General features: G+C 41.2%; 1 protein-coding gene across 6 annotated transcripts in view; it reads left to right on the top strand.

Moving 5' to 3' along the window:
* Positions 1–24,209, top strand: part of LOC106611148 (neurexin-1a) — a 557,947-nt gene that overhangs the window by 48,458 nt on the left and 485,280 nt on the right. For all 6 annotated transcript variants that reach the window (XM_045724959.2, XM_082978410.1, XM_045724935.2 and 3 more), the window contains 2 exons: positions 3,949–4,079; positions 4,270–4,522. In XM_045724959.2, coding sequence (XP_045580915.2) covers positions 3,949–4,079; positions 4,270–4,522 — 384 coding nt within the window. The remainder of the gene's footprint in view (positions 1–3,948; positions 4,080–4,269; positions 4,523–24,209) is intronic.

Here is a 24,209-nt window from a genome sequence, read left to right as displayed (position 1 = left end):
CAGAGGTCCGGACAACAGGACCTCCGATTTGACACACTGAACTCTATCAGAGAAGTAGTTGGAAAACCAGGCGAGGCAATCATTTGAGAATCCAAGGCTGTCGAGTCTGCCGATAAGAATGTGGTGATTGACAGAGTCAAAAGCCTTGGCCAGGTCGATGAAGACGGCTGCACAGTAATGTCTTTTATCGATGGCGGTTATGATGTCGTTTAGGACCTTGAGTGTGGCTGAGGTGCACCCATGACCAGCTCTGAAACCAGATTGCATAGCGGAGAAGGTACGGTGGGATTCGAAATGGTCGGTTATCTGTTTGTTAACTTGGCATTCGAAGACCTTAGAAAGACAGGGTAGGATAGATATAGGTCTGTAGCAGTTTGGGTGTAGAGTGTCACCCCCTTTGAAGAGGGGGATGACTGTGGCAGCTTTCCAATCTTTGGGAATCTCAGATGATACAAAAGAGAGGTTGAACAGGCGGTTGCAACAATTTCGGCAGATCATTTTAGAAAGAGAGGGTCCAGATTGTCTAGCCCGGCTGATTTGTATGGGTCCAGATTTTGCAGCTCTTTCAGGACATCAGCTATCTGGATTTGGGTGAAAGAGAAATGGTGGGGGCTTTGGCGGGTTGCTGTGGAGGGTGCCGGGCAGTTGACCGGGGTAGGGGTAGCCAGGTGGAAAGCATGGCCAGCCGTAGAGAAATGCTTATTGAAATTCTTAATTATAGTGGATTTATCGGTGGTAACAGTGTTTCCTAGCCTCAGAGCAGTGGGCAGCTGGGAGGAGGTGCTCTTATTCTCCATGGACTTTACAGTGTCCCAGAACTTTTTTGAGTTAGTACTACAGGATACAAATTTCTGTTTGAAAAAGCTAGCCTTAGCTTTTCTAACTGCCTGTGTATATTTTTTCCTAACTTCCCTGAAAAGTTGCATATCTTGGGGGCTATTCGATGCTAATGCAGAACGCCACAGGGTGTTTTTGTGCTGGTCAAGGGCAGACAGGTCTGGAGTGAACCGAGGACTATATCTATTCCTAGTTCTACATTTTTTGAGTGGGGCATGCTTATTTAAGATGGTGAGGAAGGCACTTTTAAAGAATAGCCAGGCATCATCTACTGACGGGATAAGGTCAATGTCATTCCAGGATACACCGGCCAGGTCGATAAGAAAGGCCTGCTCGCAGAAGTGTTTTAGGGAGCGTTTGACAGTGATGAGGGGTGGTCGTTTGGTCGCAGACCCATTACGGATGCAGGCAATGAGGCAGTGATCGCTGAGATCTTGATTGAAAATTTCAGAGGTGAATTTGGAGGGTGAGTTAGTTAGGATGCCATCTATGATGGTGCCCGTGTTTACGGATTTGGGGTTGAACCTGGTAGGTTCATTGATAAGTTGTGTGAGATTCAGGGCATCAAGCTTAGATTGTAGGATGGCCGGGGTATTAAGCATATCCCAGTTTAGGTCACCTAGTAGCACGAGCTCAGAAGATAGATGGGTGGCAATCAATTCACATATGGTATCGAGGGCCAGGTTTATGTGTTGGAAACTTAGAGAGATAGAGCGAAAGATATATATATATACTGCTCAAAAAAATAAAGGGAACACTAAAATAACACATCCTAGATCTGAACGAATGAAATAATCTTATTAAATATTTTTTTCTTTACATAGTTGAATGTGCTGACAACAAAATCACACAAAAATAATCAATGGAAATCCAATTTATCAACCCATGGAGGTCTGGATTTGGTGTCACACTCAAAATTATAGTGGAAAACCACACTACAGGCTGATCCAACTTTGATGTAATGTCCTTAAAACAAGTCAAAATGAGGCTCAGTAGTGTGTGTGGCTTCCACGTGCCTGTATGACCTCCCTACAATGCCTGGGCATGCTCCTGATGAGGTGGCGGATGGTCTCCTAAGGGATCTCCTCCCAGACCTGGACTAAAGCATCCGCCAACTCCTGGACAGTCTGTGGTGCAACGTGGCGTTGGTGGATGGAGCGAGACATGATGTCCCAGATGTGCTCAATTGGATTCAGGTCTGGGGAACGGGCGGGCCAGTCCATAGCATCAATGCCTTCCTCTTGCAGGAACTGCTGACACACTCCAGCCACATGAGGCCTAGCATTGTCTTGCATTAGGAGGAACCCAGGGCCAACCGCACCAGCATATGGTCTCACAAGGGGTCTGAGGATCTCATCTCGGTACCTAATGGCAGTCAGGCTACCTCTGGCGAGCACATGGAGGGCTGTGCGGCCCCCCAAAGAAATGCCACCCCACACCATGACTGACCCACCGCCAAACCGGTCATGCTGGAGGATGTTGCAGGCAGCAGAACGTTCTCCACGGTGTCTCCAGACTCTGTCACGTCTGTCACGTGCTCAGTGTGAACCTGCTTTCATCTGTGAAGAGCACAGGGCGCCAGTGGCGAATTTGCCAATCTTGGTGTTCTCTGGCAAATGCCAATCGTCCTGCACGGTGTTGGGCTGTAAGCACAACCCCCACCTGTGGATGTCGGGCCCTCATTCCACCCTCATGAAGTCTGTTTCTGACCGTTTGAGCAGACACATGCACATTTGTGGCCTGCTGGAGGTCATTTTGCAGGGTTCTGGCAGTGCTCCTCCTGCTCCTCCTTGCACAAAGGCGGAGGTAGCGGTCCTGCTGCTGGGTTGTTGCCCTCCTACGGCCTCCTCCACGTCTCCTGATGTACTGGCCTGTCTCCTGGTAGCGCCTCCATGCTCTGGAAACTACGCTGACAGATACAGCAAACCTTCTTGCCACAGCTCGCACTGATGTGCCATCCTGGATGAGCTGCACTACCTGAGCCACTTGTGTGGGTTGTAGACTCCGTCTCATGCTACCACTAGAGTGAAAGAACCGCCAGCATTCAAAAGTGACCAAAACATCAGCCAGGAAGCATAGGAACTGAGAAGTGGTCTGTGGTCCCCACCTGCAGAACCACTCATTTATTGTGGGTGTCTTGCTAATTGCCTATAATTTCCACCTGTTGTCTATTCCATTTGCACAACAGCATGTGACATTTATTGTCAATCAGGGTTGCTTCCTAAGTGGACAGTTTGATTTCACAGAAGTGTGATTGGCTTGGAGTTACATTGTGTTGTTTAAGTGTTCCCTTTATTTTTTTGAGCAGTGTATAAATCTCGCTATATATATAGCGAGAGAGAGAGAAACAACCTGCAGTTCGTTAATCACTCTGAAATATGGCCAAGACAGGGTTTGTTGTTTGGGTTGGCTCTGAAAATGATAGAGCCCCCCCCCCCCCCCCCGTTATTCTTTTATGACTGCTGCTGTATTGATGAATGGGATATACAATGGGGGGAAATACAAGGAGAATAGAATGGAGAGTTACTTTTATGGGATCACAGATTACTAATGGGCCTCGGCTCGCAGCAATATTATTTAGTGTTGTATCAATGCCAGACCTGGGTTCAACAACTTTTTAAAACTTTATCTGTGCTCGATTGATTCTGCCTGGCTTAATGAAATTAATAGGACAGTCAAAAAGAGCAAACCCAGCTAGAGAAAATGTTGAATGTATTGAAAGATTTCAAATAGTATTTGAACCCAGGTATGTTTAACGTTCATTCCAGAAGAAAAATATCCCAACCTGGTAGTGATAAATTAAGCTAATTAAACATCTTTGTCTGTATTGAACCCTTTATGGATCCATCCTGCTTTCAGTGGTGCTTGTGAAGCTGAAGTAGGGTTTCATTCCATTCCATTGACATTTGAATGGCATACAGTATATGAACAGTTGTTTCAAATCAAATCAAACTATTTGCCACATGCGCTGAATACAACAAGTGTAGACTTTACCTTGAAATGCTTTATTGATGGATTTATGGATGTGCATATTACATTCAGGATCCATCTATAATAACAAATCAACCCTGCCAAGTGGTTAACTTCAACACTCCTCCTGTCTCCACCCAGGTACCATCTCCATCAACACCCAGCGCCAGGCTTACACAGCCCCAGGAGAGAGTGAGATCCTGGATCTGGATGATAACCTGTACCTGGGAGGACTACCAGAGAATAAATTAGGCATGGTCTTCCCTACAGAGGTACAACACACACGCACACACACACACACACACACACACACACACACACACAAAATCAACCAGATGGAGCGAACCTGTAGCAGCTTAGAGGTTAATTATGCCTTGCTCAAGGGCACAATGGTAGTGGATGGTAGAAGTGATCTGAAATAAGCAGCTCCCCAGTCACCAGTTTTATTTCACGTGTCTCCAGGTGTGGACAGCTCTCCTAAACTATGGCTACGTGGGCTGCATCCGGGACCTGTTCATCGATGGCCAGAGTAAAGATGTCCGCCGCATGGCCGAGGTTCAGAAGGCTGCAGGGGTCAAACCATCTTGTTCTAAAGAACCGCCCAAGCAGTGCCTGTCAAATCCCTGCCAGAATAACGGGGTCTGTCGGGAGGGATGGAACCGCTACGTCTGTGACTGCTCGGGGACGGGATACCTGGGCCGCTCCTGTGAGAGGGGTAAGACATCCATCCATATTTGATCTATTTCTGGTTTTAATGAATGGGTTTTGATACAGACTGTTGTTACTCCAGTGAGAGAGGTTAGACACATCCCTTGTGTAAATTGTTTGGTTGAGATACAGATTGAGATCAAGATCAAGATTGTTTACACAGTTCTGACATTGAGATTATTGTGTATAGATAAAGTATGGTTTGTGTTGAAAGGTCTATGTAGTGTAGGTCTGTCTTGTTTGTTGAAAGGTCTATGTACTTTAGGGATGTCTTGTTTGTTGAAAGGTCTCTGTAGTGTAGGTATGTCTTGTTTGTTGAAAGGTCTATGTACTTTAGGGATGTCTTGTTTGTTGAAAGGTCTCTGTAGTGTAGGGCTGTCTTGTTTGCTGAAAGGTCTATGTACTTTAGGGATGTCTTGTTTGTTGAAAGGTCTATGTAGTGTAGGTATGTCTTGTTTGTTGAAAGGGTTCAACAAAGTAGTGGTGGGATTTAATGGTGGTGGAGAAGGGGGGTGGAGGGTGTCAGAAAGAAATGTGAATATAATTGACATCAAAGGCTGCCTTAAAAGAGAAGGGCTTTAAGCCATTCATTACACATGCTGCAGATTTGGGATGCTTTGTCAGAGAAGAGAGAGGAATGACCACCTCCCTGCTTCTGTGTGTGTGTGTGTGTGTCTCTGTGTATGTGTGTCTCTGTGTGTGTGTGTCTCTGTGTGTGTGTCTCTCTGTGTGTCTCTGTGTGTGTTTCTCTGTCTGTGTGTGTGTCTGTTTGTGTGTGTCTCTGTGTGTGTGTCTGTGTGTGTGTCTCTGTGTGTGTGTCTGTGTGTGTGTCTCTGTGTGTGTGTCTCTGTGTGTGTGTCTGTGTGTTTGTTTCTGTGTGTGTGTGTCTTTGTGCGTTTGTGTGTGTGTGTGTCTCTGTGTATGTGTATGTCTGAGTGTGTGTCTCTGTTTGTGTCTCTGTGTGTTTGTGTAAGACCACCTCCCTGCTTCTGCTTCAGGTCTGGGCTGCATGGTACTGAAGGAGGAGCCTGTCAGTTGGACTGTTTAATATCAGGGCGAAAAGTTACCAACTCCAAGAAGGCAAACAACGACATAAGAATACTAAATCTGTATGTTGGGGATGAGAATGGAAAGAGAGAGGGAAAGATTGAGAGGGAGCTAGAGGGAGAAAGAGAAATATATCTACAAAGAGCACCACCAACGTATTTTCTAAACCAGCAAGGATGACAGGGAGCCTAGCGGTTAGAGTGTTAGGCCAGTAACTGAAAGGTTGCTGGTTTGAATCCCAGAGCTGACTATGTGAAACATTTGCCAATGTGTCCTTGAGCAAGGCACTTAATTATAATTGCTCCTGTAAGTCGGTCTGGATAAGAGCATCTGCCAAATCTCTCAAATGTAAACAGACAGAGAAATCAAGACAGAGAGTGGGAAAAGGCTGGCCGATGCCCTTCACATGAAAAGTTAAAATGGTGAAAACAAGGACTGCAAGATGAAGACCAAAATAAACATCTTCACTGGTCTAGCCCTGCTTACCTTTGACTCTCTCCCACAAATACCTGTAACTCATTAGGTAAATTAGTGTGAGGAGCCGACAATTAACAATTATCCAACCTGTGCTGACATAAACATTACTCACACACATCTTAACCAATTAATTGGTTAAGATGCAATGGTGGATATGATATAATTTACTGTGGCAAGATGAACTGGTGGACAATATATCATTACTGTGGCAAGATGGAATTATGGATATGATATCATTACTGTGGCAATATCAACTGGTGGATATGATATCATTATTGTGGCAAGATGAAATGGTGGATACAATATAATTAGTGTGGCAAAATGAAATGGTGGATACAATATAATTACTGTGGCAAGATGAAATGGTGGATATAATATCATTAATGTGGAAAGATGAAATGGTGGATATGATATCATTACTGTGGCAAGTTGAAATGGTGGATAAGATATCATTACTGTGGCAAGATGAAATGGTGGTAGAAAACAGGGCCCTATACACAAATACACACTCACATATGCACATTTAAAAATACACAAAAAAAATACACATTTAAAAATATACAACTACGACAACATAACCAACACAAACGGGTCACAACTCCTGCAGCTCTGTTGCACGTTGGGTACGTACTTAGTAAATGGTACAGTAGGCTTCTTGAGGAATCCTATGGCAGGCACACCTATAGCTCATCGCTTGGCAGTAGTACTGTAGACTACTTTATCACTGACCTCAACCCAGAGTCTCTCAGAGCGTTCACAGTCAGCCAACTGACACCCCAATCAGATCACAGCAAAATAACAGTCTACTTGAACAGAGCAATACTCAATCATGAGGTATCAAAGCCAAAGGAACTGAATAATATTAAGAAATGCTTTGGAAGGAATGTAGAGAGGAAACCTACCAAAAAACAATTAGGCAACAACAAATTAAATCCCTTTAAGAAAACTTCCTGGGCAAAACGTTCCACTGTAATAGTGAAGGTGTAAACTTGGCAGTAGAAAATATAAAATAATATTTGACGTCTCAGCTTCCCTATCAAATCTAATAATGTAAAACAGAAAACAGAAGAAAGTTAACAGCAATGACAAATGGTTTGATGAAGAATGCAAAATCCTGAGAAAGAAATTGAGAACCCTATCCAACCAAAAACATAGAGACCAAGAAAACCTGAGCCTACGCCTTCACTACGGTGGATCACTAAAACAATACAGAAATACACTACGGAAAAAGAAGGAACAGCACATCAGAAATCAGCTCAACGTAATTGAAGAATCCAGACTGTAACCACTTCTGGGAATATTGGAAAACCCTAAACAAACATGAAGATTTATATATCCAAAATGGAGATTTATGGGTAAAACACTTCTCCAATCTTTTTGGCCATATAATAAAGAACCAACAGCAAAAACATACTTGATCAAATACACATTTTAGAATCAACTAATAACTACCTTGGGAAAATCCTCTGCATTATCATTAACAGCAGACTCATACATTTCCTCAGTGAAAACAATGTACTGAGCAAATGTCAAATTGGCTTTTTACAAAATTACCGTACAACAGACCATGTATTCACCATAAACACCTTAGTTAACAAACAAACAAACCAAAACAAAGGCAAAGTCTTCTCATGCTTTGTTGATTAAAAAAAATGCTTGATTCAATTTGGCATGAGGGTCTGCTATACAAATTGATAGAAAGTGGAGTTGGGGGGGAAAACATACAACATTATAAAATCCATGTACACAAACAACAAGTGTGCGTTTAAAATTTGCAAAAAACACACACATTTCTTTCCACAGGGCCGTGGGGTGAGACAGGGATGCAGATTGAGCCCCACCCTCTTCAACATATATGTCAATGAGTTGGCGAGGGCACTAGAACAGTCTGCAGCACCCGGCCACACACTACTAGAACCTGAAGTCAAAAGTCTACTGTTAACTGATGATCTGGTGCTTCTGTCACCAAACAAGCAGGGCCTACAGCAGAACCTAGATCTTCTGAACAGATTCTGTCAGACCTGGGCCCTGACAGTAAATCTCAGTAAGACAAAAATATTGGTGTTCCAAAAAAGGTCCAGTCACCAGGACCACAAATACAAATTCCATCTAGACACCGTTGTCTTAGAGCAGGTATTCTCAAACTGGGGTACGCACAATTCCGTACGGGATACGCCCCCCAAAAAATATATATACATAAACTCAGCAGAAAAAGCTTGTCCTCTCGCTGTCAATTGTGTTTATTTTCAGCAAACTTAACATATGTAAATATTTGTATCAACAACTGAGACATAAACTGAACAAGTTCCACCGACATGTGACTAACAGAAATGGAATAATGTGTCCCTGAACAAAGGGGGGGTTAAAATCAAAAGTAACAGTCAGTATCTGGTGTGGTCACCAGCTGCATTAACCTGTTGGGTCTAGGGGGCAGCATTTGCACGTCTGGATAAAAAAAATGTACCCGATTTAATCTGGTTACTAATCCTACCCAGTAACTAGAATATGCATATACTTATTATATATGGATAGAAAACACTCGAAAGTTTCCAAAACTGTTTGAATGGTGTCTGTGAGTATAACAGAACTCATTTGGCAGGCAAAACCCTGAGACATTTTCTGACAGGAAGTGGATACTTATGTGTTGTATTGACTTTAAACCTATCCCATTGAAAAACACAGGGGTTTAGGAATATTTTGGCACTTCCTATTGCTTCCACTAGATGTCACCAGCCTTTACAAAGTGTTTTGAGTCTTCTGGAGGGAGATCTGACCGAACAAGAGCCATGGAACGGTGATGTCCCATTAGACACCTGGCGCGCTAGTTCATGTTGGGTACCCTCGTTCCAATACGTTATAAAAGAGTATGCATTCGTCCACCTTGAATATTATTCATGTTCTGGTTAAAAAAGGCCCTAATGATTTATGCTATACAACGTTTGACATGTTTGAACGAACGGAAATATATTTTTTCCCCTCGTTCATGACGAGAAGTCCGGCTGGCTTACATCATGTGCTAACGAGACGGAGATTTTTGGACATAAATGATGAGCTTTTTTGAACAAAACTACATTCGTTATGGACCTGTGATACCTGGAAGTGACATCTGATGAAGAGAATCAAAGGTAATGGATTATTTACATAGTATTTTCGATTTTAGATCTCCCCAACATGACGTCTAGTCTGTATCGCAACGCGTATTTTTCTGGGCGCAGTGCTCAGATTATTGCAAAGTGTGATTTCCCAGTAAGGTTATTTTTAAATCTGGCAAGTTGATTGCGTTCAAGAGATGTAAATCTATAATTCTTTAAATGACAATATAATATTTTACCAATGTTTTCTAATTTTAATTATTTAATTTCTGACGCTGACTTGACTGCCGGTTATTGGAGGGAAACGATTTCCTCAACATCAATGCCATAGTAAAACGCTGTTTTTGGATATAAATATGAACTTGATAGAACTAAAAATGCATGCATTGTCTAACATAATGTCCTAGGAGTGTCATCTGATGGAGATTGTAAAAGGTTAGTGCATCATTTTAGCTGGTTTTATGGTTTTGGTGACCCTGTCTTTGACTTGACAAAACATTACACACAACTCTTGTAAATGTACTGTCCTAACATACTCTAAATTTATGCTTTCGCCGTAAAACCTTTTTGAAATCGTAAAACGTGGTTAGATTAAGGAGATGTTTATCTTTCAAATGGTGTAACATAGTTGTATTTTTGAAAAATTTGAATTTTGACATTTATTTGGATTCAAATTTGCCGCTCTTGAAATGCACCTGCTGTTGATGGAGTGCACCACGGGTGGCACGCTAGCGTCCCACCTAGCCCCAAGAGGTTAAGTACTGCAGTGCATCTCCTCCTCATGGACTGCACCAGATTTGCCAGATCTTGCTGTGAGATGTTAGTCCACTCTTCCACCAAGGCAACAACAAGTTCCTGGGGGGAAATGGGGGGAATGGTCCTAGCCCTCACCCTCTGATCCAACAGGTCCCAGACGTGCTCAATGGGATTGAGATCTGGGCTCGTCGCTGGCCATGGCAGAACATTGACATTTCTGTCTTGCAGGAAATCACGCACAGAACGAGCAGTATGGCTGGTGTCATTGTCATGCTGGAGGGTCATGTCAGGATGAGCCTGCAGGAAGGGTACCACATGAGGGAGGAGAATGTCTTCCCTGTAAAACACATCGTTGAGATTGCCTGCAATGACAACAAGCTCAGTCTGATGATGTTGTGACACACCGCCCCAGATCATGACGGACCCTCCACCTCCAAATCAATCCCGCTCCAGAGTACAGGCCTCGGTGTAACGCTCATTCCTTCGACGATTAACGCGAATCCGACCATCATGCCTGGTGAGACAAAATCGCGACTCGTCAGTGAAGAGCACTTTTTGCCAGTCCTGTCTTGTCCAGCGGCAGTGGGTTTGTGCCCATAGGCGATGTTGTTGCCGGTGATGTCTGGTGAGGACCTACCTTACAACAGGCCTACAAGCGTATTGCGGACAGTCTGAGCACTGATGGAGGGATTGTGCGTTCCTGGTGTAACTCAGGCAGTAGTTTTTTTCTTTCTTGTCTGAGTAGCCTCTTTTCACTACCAAAAATAAAATTCAACCATCTAGTGTTCAGTGAAATAACAAAACAATGTCAAATAAAGGTAGCCTAGTTAATGATTTAACATCCAATCACATTAACCATTACTCTCTCGTGGGAATCCCACTAGCGGTCCGTATGTAGCCAAATGTAGCTGCTGCTCATGTTGGTATCTGTACTGATGGCACAAAAGCCATGACAGGGAGACATAGTAGAGTGGTAACACGCATGCAAGCAGTTGCTCCCGACACCACTTGAGTACACTGTAGCGTCCACTGAGACTATTGCTGCAAAGGGAATGCCTGACAATTTGAAAGACATTTTGAATACTACAGTGAAAAAGGTTATCTTTGTTAAAGCAAGGCCCCTGAAATCTGTTTTTTGTATTTTCTGCACTATGCAATGATATGGGCAGCGACCATGTAACGCTTTTACAACATACAGAAGTGCGCTGCTTATCAAGGGGCAAAGTATTGACACGTTTTTTGGAATTGAGAGTGTTGCGAATCCCTTTGGCCCTGCAGTCTAGGGGAGATGGAACTGAGACCCGTAACATAAATCATGCAAATTATAATAGTGAAAAGTAACAGTGAGAACAAAAACCATAGACAACTGAAATCTACCATCAAACACTAAAGGTTTATTGTTTAAACACACGGTAAGGGGGGTGTGAGAAAAGGGGCTGAGCGGGACCCAAGCAAAGAAACAATAATCCAAAACCACCCCTAAGCTATACTAGCCTATTTCAATAACAGCTAGCTAACTAACCAAAAATACAGTGGGTGGTCCACCCAGTTCTAACTAGAGTACTTAGACACAGTATTCCTACGGGTAATGTATGCCCATGGGCGACTTGTCTTGGTACCCCCTTTTCCCACCAAACAAACAACAAAACTCACAGGATTACCGGACAAATGTGACATGTAGTTGTAAAAACAAAAGAGAGCAATACAGAGATAGAGAGAGGGACAGGGAGATAGAGATTGGACACAAGAGCGATTGAGCGAATGAGCACAAAGATTGATCACAGAGTGAGAATGAGCTCAGAGTGATAATGAGCTAGCGAGAGATTGCAACTGACTGGGGTTTTAAACCAAGGGAAAGGGACTGTGATAGGTTGAGGGAAAAGGAACAGGTGTCTTCTGATTGGGGACTGATTGATGACTGATTGGGGAGTGATGATTGTCACCTGTGAGGGGAGAAGGAGAGAAAAGAAATACACATACAGGACACACACACACAGGATACCTGTATCCGTAACAGAGAGACAAACTTAAAGTTTTCTTTACTGACTATAATTTTCACTTGTCTGACCGCTTGCATGATGACGAGTTTCTCACACGACTGACCTGTCTGGGTTTTTTCTCACCTGAATGATCTGAATCTAGGATTACAGGGACTCTCCGCAACTATATTCAGTGTGCGGGACAAAATTGAGGCTATGATTAAGAAGTTGGAGCGCAAATGAACTCAAGCTTACGGACAATGTCAAATGTGATATAATGAAGCACCTGAGTGAGTTGGGTGCGCAATTACGCAGGTACTTTCCTGAAATGGATGACACAAACAACTGTATTCGTTATCCCTTTCATGCCCTGCCTCCAGCCCACCTACCGATATCTGAACAAGAGATCCTCAATGAAATTGCATCTAACGGTTCTGTGAAAATGTTATTTAATCAGAAGCCACTGCCAGATTTCTGGATAGGGCTGAGCTTGGAGTATCCTGTCTTGGAAAATCGCACTGTTAAGACACTGATGCCCTTTGCAACCATGTACCTATGTGAGAGTGGATTCTCGGCCCTCACTAGCATGAAAACGAAATACAGGCACATACTGTGAGTGGAAAAGACTGAGACTCTCTCCAATACAACCCACCATTGCGGAGTTATGTGCATCATTTCAAGAACACCCATCTCATTAACCTGTGGTGAGTTATTCACAATTTTCGATGAACAAATAAGGTTTTATATGTAAAATGGTTAAATAAAGAGCAAATTATTGATGATTATTATTATATTATTATTTGTGCCCTGTTCCTATAAGAGCTCTTTGTCACTTCCCACGAGCCGGGTTGTGACAAAAATTCACACTCATTATTATGTTCAATAAATGTATCATATAGTGTGTGTGTGTGGCAGGCTTACAATGATGGCAAATAACGACCTTTGAGAGTGTGCTGACACTGGTGCTATGGGGGTACCTAGCTGGAGGTTGATTGTTTGAAGGGGTACGGGACTATTAAAAGTTTGGGAAGCACTGCCCCAGAGCACATAAAAAACTATAAATACCTCGGCCTAAACATCAGCACCACAGGTAACTTCCACAAAGCTGTGAATGAGTTGAGAGACAAGAAGGGCCTTCAATGCCATCAAAAGGAACATTAAAATTCGACATACCAATTAGGATCTGGCTAAAAATACTTAAATCAGTTATAGAACCCATTGCACTTACAGTTGTGAGATCTGGGGTCTGCTCACCAACCAAGAATTCACAAAATGGGACAAAAATGTACTCCGTGTACAACGTAAAACACCAAATAATGCAGGCAGAGCAGAATTAGGCCGATTCACGCTAAATATCAAAATCCAGAAAATAACCGTTAAATTCTACAACCACCTAAAAGGAAGTGATTCCCAAACCTTCCATAACAAAACCATCACCTACAGAGAGATGAACCTTGAGAAGACTCTCCTAATTAAGCTGGTCCTGGGGCTCTGTTCACAAACACAAACAGACCCCAAAGAGCCACAGGACAGAAACACAATTGGACCCAACCAAATCATGAGAAAACAAAAAGATAATTATTTGACACATTGGAAAGAATTAACAAAAAAACAGAGCAAACTAGAATGCTATTTGGCCCTAAACAGAGAATACACCGTGACAGAATATCTGGAAACTGAGCTGCACTTCCGACAGAGGATCAAAAGGTAAACATCTGCCAAATGTATAACCATATTAGAGACACATATTCCCCTCAGATTACACAGATCCACAAAGAACTTGTAAACAACCCAATTATGATAAACTCCCATATCTACTGGGTGAAATACCACAGTGTGCCATCACAGCATCAAGATGTGACCTGTTGCCACAAGAAAAGGGCAACCAGTGAAGAACAAACACCATTGTAAATTCAACCCATATTTATGTTTATTTATTTCCCCTTTTGTACTCTATCTATTTGCACATTGTTACAACAATGTATATAAACATAATATGACATTTGAAATGTCTTTATTATTTTGGAACTTCTGTGAGTGTAATGTTCACTGTTAATGTTTATTGTTTATTTCACTTTTGTTTATTATCTATTTCACTTGCTTTGGCGATGTAAACATATGTTTCCCATGCCAATAAAGCCCTTGAATTGAATTGAATTGAGAGAGGTAGAGTAAAGAGAGGAAACATAGAGAGAGAGAGAGAGAGAGAGAGAGGAGAGAGAGAGAGAGAGAGAGAGAGAGAGAGAGAGAGAGAGAGAGAGAGAGAGAGAGAGAGAGAGAGAGAGAGAGAGAGAGAGAGAGAGAGAGAGAGCAGGGGACAGAGCTAGACAGTATTGACTGCTCTGAGCTTCGGTCACACCTGGCCTCCTACACGGAACTGTAAAATGGCTGTCTTCTCCTGCTAACCATTTGGCTCATCAACCCACTCACTCATGACCAGATCACGAGAGAAATAGAATCTCTCTACGTCCCTCTCTTCCTCCCTCCCTCCTACCTGCGGCACAGAGAGGAGGATAACTATTTGAAGGTAGAGAGAGGGAGAGAGAGATAAGGACAGACACTGAGCAATCCATTTCAGCATACTAACGAATCAGGCCTCCAAGGATGCCCCTTTGCAGTGAATTAGACCTACAGTATATGGTGTGTAGATTAGTAATGCTTAGTAATGCACTGTGTGGCGGTGTTCTGTGTCATATAAATTAACCATATTTCATATTGGCAATTAATTTCCCATCCCTTGACAATTCAACTGAATGAGACAGTGATCATGACAAAGTGAGAACATTGCTTTTTAACTCAGTATGTGTTTTGTCAATAAAATATATATTTGTTAAGTGCGTGTGTTTGTATGTACTGTACAGTTGAAGTCAGAAGTTTACATACAATTAGGTTTGAGTCATTCAAAATCCTTTTTCAACCGCTCCACAAATGTATTATTAACAAACTATAGTTTTGGCAAGTTGGTTAGGACATCTACTTTGCGCAAGACACAAGTAACTTTTCCAACAATTGTTTACAGACAGAATATTTAGTTTATAATTCATTGTATCACAATTCCAGTGGGTCAGAAGTTTACATACACTAAGTTGACTGTGCCTTTAAACAGCTTGGAAAATTCCAGAAAATGATGTCATGGCTTTAGAAGCTTCTGATAGGCTAATTGACATCATTTGAGTCAATTGGAGGCGTTCCTGTGGATGTATTTCGAGGCCTACTTTCAAACTCAGTGCCTCTTTGCTTGACATCATGGGAAAATCAAAAGAAATCAGCCAAGACCAAATACCTGGTTCATCCTTGGGAGCAATTTCAAAACGCCTGAAGGCACCACGTTCATCTGTACAAACAATAGTACGCAAGTATAATCACCATGGGACCACGCAGCCTTCATACCGCTCAGGAAGGAGACGCGTTCTGTCTACTAGAGATGAAGGTACTTTGCTGCGAAAGTGCAAATCAATCCCAGAACAACAGCAAAGAACCTTGTGAAGATGCTGGAGGAAACAGGTACAAATGTATCTATATCCACAGTAAAACGAGTCCTATATCGACATAACCTGAAAGTCCGCTCAGCAAGGAAGAAGCCACTGCTCCAAAACCGCCATAAAAAAGCCAGACTACTGTTTGCAACTGCACATGGGGACAAAGATCGTTATTTTTGGAGAAATGTCCAAAAACTAAATTAAAACTGTTTGGCCATAATGACCATCATTATGTTTGGAAGAAAAAGAGGGAGGCTTGCATGCCCAATAACACCATCCCAACCATAAAGCTTGGGGTGGCAGCATCATGTGGGGGTGCTTTGCTGCAGGAGGGACTGGTGCACTTCACAAAATAGATGGCTTCATGAGGCAGGAAAGTGGTGTGGATATATTGAAGCAGCATCTGAAGACATCAGTCAGGAAGTTAAAGCTTGGTCGCCAATTGGTCTTCCAAATGGACAATGACCCCAAGCATACTTCCAAAGTTGTGGCAAAATGGCTTAAGGACAACAAAGTCAAGGTTTTGGAGTGGCCATCACAAAGCCCTGACCTCAATATTATAGAAAATGTGTTGGCAGAACTGAAAAAGCGTGTGCGAGCAAGGAGGTCTACAAACCTGACTCAGTTACACCAGCTCTGTCAGGAGGAATGGGCCGAAATTCACCCAACTTATTGTGGGAAGCTTGTGGAAGGCTACCCAAGATGTTTGACCCAAGTTAAACAATTTAAAGGCAATGCTACCAAATACTAATTGAGTATATGTAAACTTCTGACCCACTGGGAATTTGATTAAATAAATAAAAGCTGAAATAAAAAATTCTCTCTACTGTTATTCTGACATTTCACATTCTTAAAATAAAGTGGTAATCCTAACTGACATAAAACAGGGAATTTTTTGTAGGATTAAATGTCAACAATTGTGGAAAACTGAGTTTAAATGTATTTGGCTAAGGTGTATGTAAACTTCCAACTTCAACTGTATATGTGACTGCATGCATGTGTGTATGTTTCATTCTGTCACCATGTAATTAATGTAAATGTAATGTAAATGTAATTAGACAGTGCTGTGTCTTGTCCCACTTGGCAGCGTCTTTACTGAGAGGCGTTGCTGTAATGCCAAACTGGCCTGGGTGCTTGTCGACCAATGCATCATGCATCATTCTAACTGTCCAGTTGTCTACTAGGATCAAAATGTAAACATCTCCAATCTCTTTAACTATTTAAAGCTAAAGTGTGGAATTTGGAAAGTGGAAAGATGTTCAATTGTCATTTTCTCTGTGGGAGTCGGTCACACATATTATTTTCTATTTGTAGATGTAAGAAGAAGGAAGATATTTGTAGATTTTCTAGATATTTGTAGATTTTGTAGATATTTGTAGATTTTCTAGATATTTGTAGAAGTATAGTGCTGTGTTGTGAGCTACTGTACTGTCCAGGTCACATTTGTAAGTTGTATTTGTCGATGAGAGAGAGTAATGTGTGCGTACCTTATTACAGCCGTGTTTCAACATGGATGTACTGTACGCTAAAGCGGTCAAGCGTAATCAGCAGAGCGCAGCATGGTCGGTCGCTCACTGTGAATCAGCCAGGTCACCCGTGATACAAGTCAGTATTCGACATCCATCAATGTCTGAGGACTTCGGGAGATGACGTGGAAACCGGCCACTAGGGGAAAAAGTGAGCGCTGTTACCTTCCAGTAGTTTTGGGTTTTGCTAGGGCGTTGTGGACGGGGATGGCAGATGGGCGGAAGCATCTCCATCTAATTCAGAAGGTTGCAACTTTTAATCCAGCGATAGAAACCTTAACCCTTACCTTATCCCTTACCTTAACCCATACCTTATCCCTTACATTAACCCTTACCTTATCCCTTACCTTATCCCTTACCTTAACCCTTACCTTATCCCTTACCTTAACCCTTACCTTAAACCTTACCTTATCCCTTACCTTAACCCTTACCTTATCCCTTACCTGAATCCTTACCTTAACCCTTACCTTATCCCTTACCTTAACCCTTACCTTAACCTTTACCTTATCCATTCAGAATTATTGCCTAACCTTAACAATTTGGAGTCAATGCCTGAATTTAATCCTAATCTTAAACAGAGTTAAATCCTACATTTAACCTTAAACACTTCAAAATGTGATGTTTGAGAAACATGGATGAACCTCTAATTCTGACGTGAGACTGTGAGAGCTGGGAACTGTGTATAGGGTAGTGTGAATGACAGTAGTCACTATTAGGAAATACGTAATTCAGAAGCTTTGGTGGTGACAGTGTTGAATAGACAACGTCACATCCGAGTGGGCGAGGGAGGGAGAGAGAGCGGTAGAGAGAACAGTGAAATAAAGAGAGAGAGAGAGAGAGAGAGAGAGAGAGAGAGAGAGAGAGAGAGAGGGAACAGGGAGAGAGAAAGAGAACAGGGAGAGAGAGGGGAGGGAGGAAGGAGGAGACAGCAGAGAGAGAGATAGCTGTGAACGTACCCAGTCTTTGATGCTTTCCTTTCCTCCCCGCCTCTCACTCTACGGCTCTATCCCTTCCCACACTTGCTAATCAGTTGCCAGAAAATGAGGACATACAGTAGGATATGAGGGAGGGAGAGAGAGAGTGACAGAGAGGTAGAAAGAGGGTAGTCAATGGTAATACGGGGAGGGAAAGAGGAAGGCAGCGAGAGAGAGGGAGAGAGACAAGGGGAGGAAGAGAGAGAGCAATGGATGGAGGGAGGAGGTGGAATATGAGTGGGCATAGGGGGTGCAAGTCATTTCCATGTTATGAAGATAGTTGTCTGTCTAGAGAGGAGAGCCCACTTGGATTGATATGGATTCATATGGATTGATTTAATGGTAACCCCTATATTCTGAAGAGTACTGTTTGTTGAATCACTATAATCTGAAGAGTACTGTTTGTTGAATCACTATAATCTGAAGAGTACTGTTTGTTGAATCACTATAATCTGAAGAGTACTGTTTGTTGAATCACTATAATCTGAAGAGTACTGTTTGTTGAATCACTATAATCTGAAGAGTACAGTTTGTTGAAGCCCTATAATCTGAAGTGCACTGTTTGTTGAATCACCATAATCTGAAGAGTACTGTTTGTTGAATCACTATAATCTGAAGAGTACTGTTTGTTGAATCACTATAATCTGAAGAGTACTGTTTGTTGAATCACTATAATCTGAAGACTACTGTAGGCTGACTAGTTGGAGACTGTGAGTGGTGGTTCTTACAGACGGAACGTGGGATCCACCCTGGCACACTGCCAGCTGTTTTGACATCTCCAGATTGTAAACTGAAGCCTGTGTGAATGTGTGTGTGCCTCGTCCTCACTTCTTCATGCATGGTGTACCTTACCACCTGGTGGATAAATACAGATACTGCATGGTGTGCCATACCACCTGGTGGATAAATACACAGAGACCACACACCCACTTTGAATAGAAGATTTTAATTAACCCTTGTGCTTTGCTGGAGAAAGAAATTACCCGCACAGTTTAAACACACTCAAGACAGACAAAGATTCAAGTAAAAACATCCAAAACTTTATTTTGTCTTGTCAGACCTTTCAGAAAGAAGAAATAACAAGAACGTTTGATTTTAAAAACTCAATATTTAAGAATGAATTATTTGTTTCTCACAAACAAGCATTTTCTGTTTGGAGCTCATTTTGGATTGTCTGTGTCAGAGATCTGCTGCTCACTGCGAAGGAGAAGCTTGGGAAAGCTCATTTTCACCCAAACATAATTATAAAAGTGCAACCAGAACCAGTCAAATCAAAATATTTCAAAGGCACTTTCTTATTTTGGACCAGTGCAAATATCTATACACATGAAAGCCTCCTGGTCAAAATGACCCACAACATCATGTTGTATACAAAATCTACACAGACATTCCACAACACATCAGTGTCCACATTTTGAAGTTGGGTTCAAAGAGAGGTTAACTAGTATTTTAGACAACTCAAATGTGGAAATGGGTCAAATTGACAGAAACACATAATAGGAGGGTTAAGCAGACAAAGCTATGTTTTCCTTCCCGGCCTGAATGCATACTAAATGTCCTCCTGAACACATACTAAATGTCCTCCTGAACACATACTAAATGTCCTCCTGAACGCATACTAAATGTCCTCCTGAACGCATACTAAATGTCCTCCTGAACGCATACTAAATGTACTCCTGAACGCATACTAAATCTACTCCTGAACGCAAACTAAATGTACTCCTGAACACATACTAAATGTACTCCTGAACGCATACTAAATGTACTCCTGAACGCATACTAAATGTCCTCCTGAACACATACTAAATGTCCTCCTGAACACATACTAAATGTCCTCCTGAACGCATAGTAAATGTCCTCCTGAACGCATAATAAATGTACTCCTGAACGCGTACTAAATGTCCTCCTGAACACGTACTAGATGTCCTCCTGAATGCGTACTAGATGTCCTCCTGAACGCATACTAAATGTCCTCCTGAACGCATACCAAATGTCCTCCTGAACGCATACCAAATGTCCTCCTGAACGCTTACTAAATGTCCCCCTGAACGCATACTAAATGTCCTCCTGAACGCATACTAAATGTCCTCCAGAATGCATACTAAATATACTCCTGAACGCATACTAAATGTACTCCCCCCTGCAGTCCCATTTGCTAATTAACCAAAATACTGTTGTAGCAAAGAGAGTGTGGCGGGTGGAGGTGGGTTCCCAGATGTTAGGGAAAGTGTAGACTGTCTGTGTGTGTTCCCAGATTGTAGACTGTCTGTATGTGTTCCCAGATTGTAGGGAAAGTGCAGTGCAGGCACATATCACCTAATGGGAGATGACAGACTGTTTGGAGAACACAGTGTGTGTGTTGGTGTGTTGGTGTGTGTCTGTGTGAGAGGCTGGATTGGTAGCGTGACAGAGAGAGACATAGCAACTTCTAAACATGAAAGGACCCCCAGACAAGAGAAAAGAACAGTTTGGCAAGTACAGGCAGACAATCAAATATGCACAGAGAGACAGACAGACACACACCAGAGATGTGGACTCGAGTCACGTGACTTGGACACAAGTCACAAAAATAAAAAACACTTGACTTGGACTGGAGCATCTATGACTAGGGACTTAACTTGGACTAGAGCATCTATGAGTAGGGATTTAATTTGGACTAGAGCATCTATGTAAAGTATACACAGGGAGTCAGGAAGCAGGTGTAAAAGGTGGGTTTAATAATAACAAACATGAAGATAATCAAAACATGAGTAGCGTTGTACTAGAGCGGTAATACTAGAGACTTGGACTAGAGCTGTAGAGACTTGGATTTCACAAAAGAGTAGCACCACCTTCCTCTGCTGTTCCTCTCGCATTGGGTTATATGGGAATTGACCGTTAAATTATTTTCTGCCTAGCGCCGCTGTGCCAGGGGAAAAATAGAGCACCATCCTATATTATAGAGCATTGTCCTATATTATAGTGTTCTATATTATAAACCACTGTTCTATAATAAAGAGCACTGTCCTATATTATAAACCAATGTTCTATATTATAAAGCACTGTCCTATATTATAGAGCACTGTTCCATATTATAGAGCACTGTCCTATATTATAATGTTCTATATTATAAACCACAGTTCTATATTAAAGTGCACTGTCCTATATTATATACCAATGTTCTATATTATAGAGCACTGTCCTATATTATAGAGCACTGTTCTATATTATAAACCACTGTTCTATATTAAAGAGCACTGTCCTATATTATATACAACTGTTCTATATTATAGAGCACTGTCCTATATTAAATAGCACTGTTCTATATTAATGAGCACTGTCCTATATTATAGACCATTGTCCTATATTATAGAGCACTGTCGTATATTATATAGCACTGTCCTATATTATAGAGCACTGTTCTATATTTTAGACCATTGTCCTATATTATAGAGCACTGTCCTATATTGAAGAGCACTGTCCTATATTAAAGAGTACTGTCCTATATTATATAGCACTTTCCTATATTATAGAGCACTGTTCTATGTATTAGACCACTGTTCTATATTATATACCACTGTTCTATATTAAAGATCACTGTCCTAAATTATAGACCATTGTCCTGTATTATAGAGTGTTCTATGTTGTAGACCACTGTTCTATATTATATAGCACTGTTCTATATTAAAGAGCACTGTCCTATGTTATAGAACACTGTCCTATATTATATAGCACTGTCCTATACTATAGAGCACTGTTCTATGTTATAGACCACTGTTCTATATTATAGAGCACTGTTCTATATTATAAGGCACTGTCCTATATTATAGAGCACTGTCCTATATTATAGAGCACTGTTCTATATTATAGACCATTGTCCTATATTATAGAGCACTGTCCTATATTATAGAGCACTGTCCTATATTATAGTGTTCTATATTATAAACCACTGTTCTATGTTAAAGAGAACTGTCCTGTATTATATACCACTGTTCTATATTATAGAGCACTGTCCTATATTATAGAGGACTGTTATATATTTACATTTACATTTACATTTAAGTCATTTAGCAGACGCTCTTATCCAGAGCGACTTACAAATTGGTGCATTCACCTTATGATATCCAGTGGAACAACCACTTTACAATAGTGCATCTAAATCTTTTAAGGGGGGGGGGGGGGGGGTTAGAAGGATTACTTTATCCTATCCTAGGTATTCCTTAAAGAGTTGGGGTTTCAGGTGTCTCCGGAAGGTGGTGATTGACTCCGCTGTCCTGGCGTCGTGAGGGAGCTTGTTCCACCATTGGGGTGCCAGAGCAGCGAACAGTTTTGACTGGGCTGAGCGGGAACTGTGCTTCCTCAGAGTTAGGGGGGCCAGCAGGCCAGAGGTGGATGAACGCAGTGCCCTTGTTTGGGTGTAGGGCCTGATCAGAGCCTGAAGGTATGGAGGTGCCGTTCCCTTCACAGCTCCGTAGGCAATCACCATGGTCTTGTAGCAGATGCGAGCTTCAACTGGAAGCCAGTGGAGAGAGCGGATGAGCGGATATTAAAGAGCACTGTCCTATATTATAGACCATTGTCCTATATTATAGAGCACTGTCCTATTTTATATAGCACTGTCCAATATTATAGACCACTGTTCTATATTATAGAGCACTGTTCTATATTAAAGATCACTGTCCTATATTATAGATCACTGTTCTATATTATATACCACTGTTCTATATTATAGAGCACTGTCCTATATTATAGAGCACTGTCCTATATTATAGAGTGTTCTATATCATAAACCACTGTTCTATGTTAAAGAGAACGGTCCTACATTATATACCAGTGTTCTATATTATAGAGCACTGTTCTATATTAAAGAGCACTGTCCTATATTATAGACCATTGTCGTATATTATAGAGCACTGTCCTATTTTATATAGCACTGTCCTATATTATAGAGCACTGTCCTATATTATAGAGCACTGTTCTATGTTATAGACCACTGTTCTATATTATAGAGCTCTGTCCTATATTATAGACTGTTCTATATTATAAACCACATTTCTATTTTAAAGAGCACGGTCATATATTATATGCCACTGTTCTATATTATAGAGCACTGTCCTATATTATATAGCACTGTTCTATACTAACGAGCACTGTCATATATTATAGACCATTATCCTATATTATAGAGCACTGTCCTATATTATAGAGCACTGTTCTATATTATAGACCCTTGTCCTATATTATACAGCACTGTCCTATATTATATAGCACTGTCCTATATTATAGACCACTGTCCTATATTATAGAGCACTTGTCTATATTAAAGAGCACTGTCCTATATTATACAGCACTGTCATATATAATATAGCACTGTCCTATATTATAGAGCACTGTTCTATGTTGTAGACCATTGTTCTATATTATAGAGCACTGTTCTATGTGATATACCACTGTTCTATATTAAATACCACTGTCCTATATTATAGACCATTGTCCTATATTATAGAGCACTGTCCTATATTATATAGCACTGTCCTATATTATAGACCACTGTTCTATATTATAGAGCACTGGTCTATATTAAAGAGCACTGTCCTATATTATAGAGCACTGTCCTATATTATATAGCACTGTTCTATATTAACGGGCACTCATATATTATAGACCATTGTCCTATATTATACAGCACTGTCCTATATTATAGACCACTGTCCTATATTATAGAGCACTGTCTATATTAAAGAGCACTGTCCTATATTATACAGCACTGTCATATATAATATAGCACTGTCCTATATTATAGAGCACTGTTCTATGTTGTAGACCACTGTTCTATATTATAGAGCACTGTTCTATGTGATATACCACTGTTCTATATTAAATACCACTGTCCTATATTATAGACCATTTTCCTATATTATAGAGCACTGTCCTATATTATATAGCACTGTCCTATATTATAGACCACTGTTCCATATTATAGAGCACTGGTCTATATTAAAGAGCACTGTCCTATGTTATAGAGCACTGTCCTATATTATATAGCACTGTCCTATATTATAGAGCACTGTTCTATGTTATAGACCACTGTTCTATATTATAGAGCACTGTTCTATATTATAGACCACTGTCCTATATTATAGAGCACTGTCCTATATGATACAGCACTGTTCTATATTATAGAGCACTGTCCTATATTATAGAGCACTGTCCTATATTATAGACCACTGTCCTATATTATAGAGCACTGTCCTATATTATAGTGTTCTATATTATAAACCACTGTTCTATGTTAAAGAGCACTGTCCTATATTATATAGCACTGTCCTATATTATAGAGCACTGTTCTATGTTATAGCCCACTGTTCTATATTATAGAGCACTG

The sequence above is a fragment of the Salmo salar genome, chromosome 01 (genome assembly GCF_965601325.2).
Source record: "Salmo salar chromosome 01, fSalSal1, whole genome shotgun sequence".
NCBI classification, from domain to species: domain Eukaryota; kingdom Metazoa; phylum Chordata; class Actinopteri; order Salmoniformes; family Salmonidae; genus Salmo; species Salmo salar.
The sequence above is the reverse complement of the archived record's forward strand: the minus strand, read 5'-3'. Positions and strand labels throughout refer to the sequence as shown.